The 10,080-nt window shown below is 43.3% G+C and overlaps 1 protein-coding gene across 1 annotated transcript; it reads right to left on the bottom strand.

The window, feature by feature from the left end:
• Window positions 1-408: 408 nt before the first annotated feature.
• On the bottom strand, window positions 409-1,158 carry LOC132366559 (ras-related protein Rab-5A-like). Its single transcript, XM_059924154.1, has one exon. It carries the CDS (start codon window positions 1,156-1,158, stop codon window positions 511-513), a length of 648 nt encoding a protein of 215 aa, XP_059780137.1. The 3' UTR covers window positions 409-510.
• Between the last annotated feature and the right edge of the window lie 8,922 nt (window positions 1,159-10,080).

Here is a 10,080-nt window from a genome sequence, read left to right as displayed (position 1 = left end):
AGATGTGGGACTGTTTCCTTGTGGCTAATTTGTTAAAATGTGGAATGTATACTTTAAATAAGGATACTAAGAGAAATTACAGGTTGCCTGAATATGGTAGCTAAGCAGAAATATCTTTAGAACCTCCTTCCAAAGAAAGAATTTTTTTGGAAAAGTCCAAATGAGTAAGTTCCAAATCTTTTTCACAGAACTGGCTGGTTACCTGTGGGTTCAGAGTCATTTGTTTATATCACTGGTGAAGAGAAGTGAGTCCCGCTAACCTTCCAAAGAAACAAGTGTACCCACAACTCTCATTTCCCCCTTCCACTGCTGAAACATTAGTCAGAGGGTCACATGCATGTTATTAAAAATTAAGTTCAAAACGCTTAAAATAATTCTGTATTAGAAACTTGGCTATTATTGTAAGTCTCTTCTTTTTGGAAGTCATACTGGGCTGGTTAAATGCTCCAATTCCACTGTTATTAACAATTAGGAAGCAGAAGAACATTCCAGTTAGTTTAAACTGGAGGTTTAGTTACTACAGCACTGACTCCTGGTTGGCTGCGTGGGTTCAGTAAGGTCTACTCTTCTTCCTCTGGCAGAATGTGCTCCTGGATTCTGTGGTTCATTCTTCGGCAACTTTTTAGCTATTGAAATGAATATTTCATTTACATTCATTGATGTTTTAGCTGATGTCTCCATAAATAATAAACTGTTGTCATCTGCATAGGACTGTGCTTCCTGGAAATTGACAGCTGTTTTATTTGCGAGGTCAGCCTTGTTTCCTGATAAAGCTATTACAGTGTTAGGATTGGCTTGCCTCTGAAGTTCTGTAACCCGGTTTTTGGCTCTGACAAAGGACTCCTCGTTTGTAACATCATATACAACTATGGCTGCTTGCACTCCTCTGTAGTACATTGGTGCTAGGCTATGGTATTGTTCTTGACCAGCTGTATCCCATATTTCAAACTTTACTGTTGTGTCATCAAGACACACAGTTTGGGCTAGAAAAGCAGCCCCCATGGTACTCTCTTGAAATCCATGAAAGTGGCCCTTCACAAAACGAAGCACTAGGCTCGATTTGCCAAAAGCAGGCTCTCCCAGAAGTACTAGTTTGAACTGGCATATTTTATTTCCAGTATTTGGCCTGTTGGGTCTTGTTGCTCCTCGATTAGCCATGTCCAAATTTGAAAGAAGTCTCTAATTTCAGTCTCTTAAATGAACTTCCAGGATGCAAGGTGTCAATTGTTTTCTTTCTGGAGGTAAAGAAACCTGAGACCGCAGCGCCTGGGGCCGCGGCTCCGAAGCTTCCGGCTGCAGGTCCCGGGCGGAGCCCGAGAGGAGGCTGAGGCTGAGACTCCCTAACTTGGTTTAAAATAGACGCCTTCTGGCAGTTTTTTTCAGAATTCACTATGGGAGCAGAGATAAAAAGAAAGTACTGAAACATCTTTGGCTGTTCCATAAAATCTTGGAGCTGTTGCTTTTATGCTGATTATTATCAGCATAAAAGATTACTAAATGGAAAGATTATTAGATGGAAATCATTTTGTCATTCCAAATCATCTCTAGATTAGCCTTTGCTTGGATGATAAAATACTAGATGAAATGACATTTTAAAAACTTCTGTTATAAAACATTGTTTCCTGAATTCTTGCATGCCCGAGTATAATGCACTATGGTAAAGTAGTTGAGAGTCTGAGCTCTGGAGCCCTACCACCTTCAAATTTTGCTTTTGCCACTTATTAGCTGTGTGACCTTGGACAAGTTACTTAAGCTGTCTGTGCTTTAGTTTCCTCATTGTTAAATAGGGATAATAAAATTACCTACCTTATAGGACTGTAGGGAGAACTTGCTAAATTAACAAATGTAAGACTTGGAATATTGTGAGTGCTATGTTTAGTGTTAGCCCTTAGAACAGTGTTTGGCAATTAGGCACTGGGTAAATGTTACCTTTTACATCACTGTTTTAAATGATAGAGGCTGTGATGCAGGAGAGTGGGAAGAACTCAGGAAGGGAGATTAGGACAAATCCATTTAGTTTATATGCTTTAGTCATTGTATCTACAGTGTTTATCAAACCAATTATCTTTTTTTTTTTTAACTGTTCTTTGTTTTTTTTTTTTTTTTTTGGCTGTGTTGGGTCTTCATTTCTGTGCGAGGGCTTTCTCTAGTTGCGGCGAGTGGGGGCCACTCTTCATTGCGGTGCGCGGGCCTCTCACCATCGTGACCTCTCTTGTTGCGGAGCACAGGCTCCAGACATGCAGGCTCAGTAGTTGTGGCTCACGGGCCCAGTTGCTCCATGGCATGTGGGATCTTCCCAGAACAGGGCTCGAACCCGTGTCCCCTGCATTGGCAGGCAGATTCTCAACCACTGCGCCACCAGGGAAGCCCCCAATTATCTTTCTTGACAGCTACAGTTTCCTGGGCAGCTACAGATGCCCAGAACTCAAGATTGGAAGGAAACATGAAGCTCTAATAGCAGGTAATTAGAAGGAGCTCACTCTAAAAAATATGTTTGTTTTTTATTTTTTAAATAAATTTATTTATTTATGTATTTATTTATTTTTGTATTTATATATTTATGGCTATGTTGGGTCTTCCTTGCTGCGCGCGGGCTTTCTCTAGTTGCGGTGAGTGGGGGGCTACCCTTCCTTGCGGTGCGCGGGCTTCTCATTGCGGTGGCTTCTTGCGGAGCACGGGCTCTAGGCGCGCAGGCTTCAGTAGTTGCGGTGCACAGGCTCAGTAGTTGTGGCGCACGGGCTTAGTTGCTCCGTGGCATGTGGGATCTTCCCGAACCAGGGCTCGAACCCACGTCCCCTGCATTGGCAGGTGGATTCTTAACCACTGTGCCACCAGGGAAGTCCCAAAATATGTTTGTTTTTTAATGGTGCTTTAAATGAGCTCATGGGAAGTTTATTGTAAAATGCTTGCCTGCACCAAATGCCTTAATGGGAAAAGCCTTATTGAAATTCTGTTGTTTAAGTAATATACAGGCCATGTCCCTCCTGGAACTCTGTTCCCTCTGTGGGAGTCAAAGATTCTTTGAATGTCCCAAGGTATTCCCAAGCAATCACAAAATCACATTTCAGAGCTAGAAGGGGATTTAGAAACCATCTCCTCCTAAGCTCTCTTTTTATAGCTGAAGAAACAAACCCAACAGGGTTAAAGGATTTGCCTGAGGCAACTCAGCAACCTTGAAGCTCAAGTCGACCCCCAGTTTCTTTAACTCTTAGTCCAGCCCCTTGCTACTAACCTGTCCCCAATCTTAGAAAGAGAGGGAGAGGGAAGGAAAGAGGGAGGGCCAGAGGGGAAAGTGCCCTACTACTTGCAGACTTGCAGATGGGGAGTTCCCCAGTTTTTTCCCTTTCACGCTGAAAAAAGAATAAACTGATCACATACCTGTAGAAACAATTATAATTTAACAGAGAAAATATCAAGGCTAAGCAATGAATCACCAAGCATTCAAGGCGAAAGTTTATTACCTTTCTTGTTTATTTTTACTTCATCAGGACTAAAACCTGTTGCTCTGTTGGGTCTGGGCAGCATTTTGCGATGCCTGCAGACAAACAGCTTGGCTAACTACCCAGGTGGTGAGGCTTTGCTCTCCCGGAATTATTCTAGCAAACAATGTAACCTGACACGGGTGTGACAGGGCTCTCTGGGTGGTTGTAGTTTATCTTTGGCAATTCCTTCTGCACCCCTTCCACACCCATAAAACCATACAGGAACCACCCATGAGCTGGACTTGGGGAACAGGTACTCTGTGATGTGGGCCATTCCATCCCAAGGAAGTTATGGCTCCCCAATCTAGGGTGCCCACCGTCCACAAAATAGATTTCTGTAAGAAGTGGACCCTACCAGAGGAGCACCCAATCACACATATTGAATTTGGAGGGAAGAACACATAACTGTTTACTCAACTTAGCAGGTACTTGCAAATCACCCGCTCTCTTCCGTTGGTGAATAAACAAAGCTTATATGCAAATGATGAACACCAGTTTTGGCAAGGACTCCTGAGCAGCGTGGGTTGGCATGCCAGTGGAGGCTTCACCGGAGGGTTCCTGGCTCCCATCTTTAACTTGGTGGGTTATCATTTAGTTATTCCAGTGACTTTTTTTTTAAATTTATTTATTTTTAATTTTTTATTTTTGGCCGTGTTGGGTCTTCGTTGCTGTGCGCGGGCTCTCTCTAGTTGCGGCGAGCTGGGGCTACTCTTGGTTGCGGTGCGCAGGCTTCTCATTGCGGTGGCCTCTCTCGTTGCGGAGCATGGGCTCTAGGCATGCGGGCTTCAGTAGTTGCGGCACGAGGGCTCAGTAGTCGTGGCTCGCGGGCTCTAGAGCACAGGCTCAGTAGTTGTGGCGCACAGGCTTAGTTACTCCACAGCATGTGGGATTTTCCTGGACCAGGGCTCAAACCCGTGTCCCCTGCATTGGCAGGCAGATTCTTAACCACTGTGCCACCAGGGAAGCCCCTATTCCAGTTGCTTTAAGTGTATGTGACATCCTACCTCTGCAGAGATATTTCTGCAAACCTGACTTGCGCTGCATACTAATGGGTAGAAAAAACTGAAAGAGGTAAGAGATAGGTCCTTGCAATTAAGTGTGGTGCCCATACAGAACTCTCAGAGCTGTGCAGTGTTTGCATATTTCTGGGACATTTATCACCTCTGACCTCTGCAGTTGCCTTCTATTACCGGAGATTCCCTCACCACCAGATTGCAGCTTCTGCAATTCAGAGGCTCACAAAGGTTTTTGTTTGTACCTCAGATCATGTAGAGCCAGCATCCAAACACTAGTGTCTGCAGCCTAAATACCCTTTAAGGCTTTACTTTTGTAAAACAAAGAGCCTGCCTCTGAGGTGTGATTTTCCGTGGACGCTGGGACTGCCCAACACCCTCCGCGTCCCCCTCCTCGGACCAGCTCCTGCCTGGAGTCCTGCCTGGAGAGACTCACCGGTCAGTAAAAGAGTAATTTACCTGGACTGCACAGGTAGGCTTCAGACCTCTGTGAACGCTTGAGATTATACGCAGAGTTTGAGTGCATTTGCCCATTTTTAGCCCTAAGGGAGGCTCTTTGAGCCTTTGCTGGTACCCAAAAGAGTCGGTAACCACCAAAAGTTTAAGAATGATTGCTTTTTCTCATAAGATTTTTTTTTTTTTTTTTTTATAGCTACTTTATTTATTTATTTATTTATTTTTGGCTGTGTTGGGTCTTCGGTTCGTGCGAGGGCTTTCTCTAGTTGCGGCAAGTGGGGGCCACTCTTCATCGCGGTGCGGGGACCGCTCTTCATCGCGGTGCGTGGGCCTTTCACCATCGCGGCCCCTCCCGTTGCGGGGCACAGGCTCCAGACGCGCAGGCTCAGTAGTTGTGGCTCACGGGCCCAGCCGCTCCGTGGCACGTGGGATCCTCCCAGACCAGGGCTCGAACCCGTGTCCCCTGCATTAGCAGGCAGATTCTCAACCACTGCGCCACCAGGGAAGCCCCTCATAAGATGTTTTAAGTTATTTACTATTGAACGTGCCTGAAAACACATAAACACATGACCATAAATTTTATGTCACAAAGAGGGCCAGCTGGAAACTTTGCCTAAGATATTTCCTAGGAAAACAAACAATAATTGTATTAGCTTTCTTCCTATTCTTTATTCAAAACAAAATTTCTGTACTCTTGAGAGGGATGCTCATAACACAGATGCTACCTTTTCATTCTTCACTTCAAAAGTAAGGCCCGAGTGCAGGACTAATGGGGATTCTGAAACTGACTATGGAAGATGTTACCTCTTAGAGGAGAGATGGTCAAACTTCTGTAAAGAGTCAATAGTAAATATTTTCAGCTTTTTGGGCCATGTGGTCTCTGCTGCAACTCCACAGTTCTGCTGTTGTGTGGAAAGCAGCCATAGACAATATGTAAACAGATGGAAGTGGTGATGTTTCAATAAAACTTTATTTACAAAAACAAGTGGCAGACCAGATTGTCCCATAACAGCAGTTCGCATCCCTGTCTTAAAGGTTTAAAGATGCTATTGAATGAAAATAACAAGGCTCACATATTTGCCAGGTTTATGATGCATACCAACTTCAATCTACTTTGCAAAAAACGAAATGCCGGATTATATTATTCTGTTGATTGTTGTGTTGGAATGAAAGCATTGAATAATTTCAGCAAGTTATTCTACAGGCTGGGCAAGCCATGGGTGACATTAAACACCTGACAATTAAAATCAATAACTCCACATGCCACCATCAACAAAACGAAAAGAAAACCTACTGAATGGGAGAAAATATTTGCAAATGATATGACCAACAATGGGTTAATATCCAAAATATATAAACAATTCATACAACTCAATATAAAAAAGAAAAAGATTTAAAAATGGGCAAAGTGGGCTTCCCTGGTGGCACAGTGGTTAAGAATCCGCTTGCCAGTGCAGGGGACATGGGTTCGAACCCTGGTCTGGGAAGATCCCACATGCCACGGAGCAACTAAGCCCGTGTGCCACAACTACTAAGGCTGCACTCTAGAGCCTGTGAACCACAACTACTGAGCCCACGTGCCACAACTACTGAAGCCCATGTGCCTAGAGCCCATGTTCCTCAACAAGAGAAGCCACTGCACCACAACCAAGAGTAGCCCCTGCTCGCCGCAAATAGAGAAAGCCCGTACGCAGCAACGAAGACCCAACACAGCCAAAAATTTAAATTAAAAACTCAATAAATTTTTTTTAAAAAGGTCAAGAGACCTGAATAGACATTTTTCCAAAGAAGAAATGCAGATGGCACAGGCACATGGAAAGATGCTCAACATCGTTAATCATCAGAGAAATGCAAATCAAAAACCACAATGAGATATCACCTCACACCTGCCAGAATGGCTATCATCAAAAAGAACATGAATAACAAATGTTGGTGAGGATGTGGAGAAAAGGGAACCCTCATACACTTTTGGTGGGAATGTAAACTGGTGCAGCCACTGTGGAAAACAGTATGGAAGTTCCTCAAAAAACTAAAAATAGAACTACAATATAACCCAACAATCCCACTCCTGGGTATATATCCAAAGAAAATAAAAACACTAATTCAAAAAGATACATGCACCCCAATGTTCATAGCATTATTTACAACTGCCAAGATATGGAAGCAACCTAAGTATCCATCAACAAATGAAAGGATAAAGAGGATATACATACATACACACACAATGGAATATTACTCAGAAAAAAGAATGAGGGCTTCCCTGGTGGCGCAGTGGTTGAGAGTCTGCCTGCCAGTGCAGGGGACGCGGGTTCGAGCCCTGGTCTGGGAAGATCCCACATGCCGCGGAGCAACTGGGCCCGTGAGCCACAACTACTGAGCCTGTGTGTCTGGAGCCTGTGCTCCGCAACAAGAGAGGCCGCGATAGTGAGAGGCCCACGCACCGCGATGAAGAGTGGCCCCCGCTCGCCACAACTAGAGAAAGCCCTGGCACAGAAACGAAGACCCAACACAGCCAAAAAATAAATTAATTAATTAATTTAAAAAAAACAAAAAAACAAAAAACTACACTTCTGTAAATCCAACCTATTTCTCAAGGCCCTACTCAAATCCCATCTCCTCCCTAAAAACATCCTTACTTTCCCCTGAACAATATCTCCCTTAAACTCTTCAATTTGTAGCTCCTCTCTGATGTCACACCTTCCTTTCTATAAGCAGCTTGACAGTAGGAGTCATATGGCTTGTCCAGTATTTAAAAAAAAAAAAAAAGAATGAAATTTTGCCATTTGCAACAAGGCAGATGGACCTGGAGGGTATATGCTAAGTGAAATAAGTCAGACAGAGAAAGACAAATACTGTATGACATCACCTATGTGTGGAATCTAACAAATAAAAGAAATGAATGAATATAACAAAACAGAAACAGACTTCCAGATATAGAAAACAAACTAATGGTTACCAGTGAGTGGGTAGTGGGAAGGGGGAAGGGGCAAGATAGGAGTAGGGGATTAAAAGGTACAAACTACTGTGTATAAAATAAATAAGCTACAAGGATATATTGTGTGGCACGGGGAATAGAGCCAATATTTTATTAAAACTTTAAATGGGACTTCTCTGGTGGCACAGTGGTTAAGAATCCGCCTGCCAGCACAGGGGACACGAGTTCAAGCCCTGGTCCGGGAAGATCCTACATGCTGCAGAGCAACTAAGCCTGTGCGCCACAACTACTGAGCCTGCGCTCTAGAGCCCATGTGCCACAACTACTACTGAGCCCGCGTGCCTAGAGCCCGTGCTCCACAACAAAGACAAGGCACCAAAATGAGAAGCCCGCGCACCGCAACAAAGACCCAGAGCAGCCAAAAATAAATAAATAAATTTATATTAAAAAAAAACTTTAAATGGAGTAGAATCTATAAAACTATTGAATCACCATGTTGGACACCTGAAACTAATATAATATTGTACCTCAACTATACTTCAGTAAAAAAATTAAATAAAATAAGTAAAAGACATAGCTTTAAAAAAGAACTCCACATGTCAGATTTTTCCAGGGCATAAGACAAAAATAAAACCGGATTATTTAAACCGATTTGTCTCCATGCAACTCAAGGAAATCATATTTTTGGCAAATGACAATGATAAAATAATCCTTTTACCCTCAGGCCTCACTCCGGGTGGGAAATCCCTTCCCAATTCTCCACAGGTAGACTTCTGTTTTTTCTAGAAACCTGATATGCTTTAGAATCACAGGCTTTTGGCAGCACAAACACAAGCAGGCAGAACCTGCCAGGCTTCAGGCTGCTGCTTGTCCAACTGGAGAGAAAAAGTCATCTTTGTGATGCTCCCAAAGTCTGCAGTTTCCTTCATTTCCAAGGAAGAATAGAGAAACTCTGTTCTTCTTTTTAGTTTCCACATTCGAAATAAGAGTCATTTTATCTTCCTGTTTAATATTTAGTTTTGCATGCTGTCTGGTTAGAACCTTCATATCCGCACAGTATCAGATAGCGAGGTTTGAACAAATGAACTAAGAGGAAAAGGGAAAGGGCTGGAATCGGCACCCTATGACCCAGAGGCAAGTCAATCGAAAGATGATCAAAGAGCCCATCAAAATTGAAATCACTCCTCTGGAAAATAGCCACCCTCAGAATGAGTGAGTGCTGACTTACCTACAGGAAAAACAATCAAAATGTATGTAAGCTCTGCCCACTGTCCACAGGAGCAAACAGCAGTTGCAAAAACACAGAGAGACAAACCAGGGAAGATTTTACATTGCCCGGTAACAGATTTAAGTTGACACGAGTAGCCAGACTTCATACATGCCAAGGTAGGAGGTGGTACAAGAGAGAAATCAGGGGTGCAATGCAGGTGCAAGAGTCAGTAGGAAGGAAAGATTGTTCTTTTTAAGTTAAGCTTATTGAAGCATAATTTACAAGCCGTTAAATCACCCTGTTGAGTGTATAGTTCTATGAGTTTTGACAAACACATACAATCATGAAAAAATATTTCCATCACCACAAAAAATTCCCTTGTCCCCCTTTGTAGTCAACCCCTCTGGCAAATCCCAGCCCCTCCCAACCACTGATTTGATTTGTGTCCCCACATATATATTTGGTTTCTGTCTTTGCCTTTTCCAGAATATCAGATAGATGAAATTATACAGTGGGTAGCGGAAAAAGTGGGATTTTAATCTCAAGCAAAGAGGAGTGTTTTAGAGATCAAATCTCTAAAGCATCTTAAGACAGATGAGGCAGTTGGTAAAGGTGGCCTGTACTATAAAAACTGCCATGGATAGTGGAACTTCTGCAGGTATGTTATTTCCACACAAGCTTCCTAAAATGAATACCTGATCATGCCACATCCCTACTGGAAACCTTCAATGGGTTCCCGTTGTCTTTAGGATAAAATCCAAACTGTTTCACGTTGGCTCGCCAGGCCTTTCTTGATATGACGTCTTTTGCCTCCTCCAGCCCCATCTCTCCTCATTCTCCTCTTTTCCATTCTCCACTTCAGAATTTCTGTGCCTGCCACTCTGCCCACACCTGGGTTTTCCTCGTGAAGTGCACTCTCTTTCACCTCTGGGCCTTTGTACGTGGGTTTCTTTCTATCAAGTGCATTTTCCCATGACCCCTACC

This window comes from Balaenoptera ricei, chromosome 5, assembly GCF_028023285.1.
Source record: "Balaenoptera ricei isolate mBalRic1 chromosome 5, mBalRic1.hap2, whole genome shotgun sequence".
NCBI lineage: Eukaryota > Metazoa > Chordata > Mammalia > Artiodactyla > Balaenopteridae > Balaenoptera > Balaenoptera ricei.
Note: the sequence above shows the minus strand (reverse complement) of the source record. Positions and strands in the feature narration are given on the sequence as shown.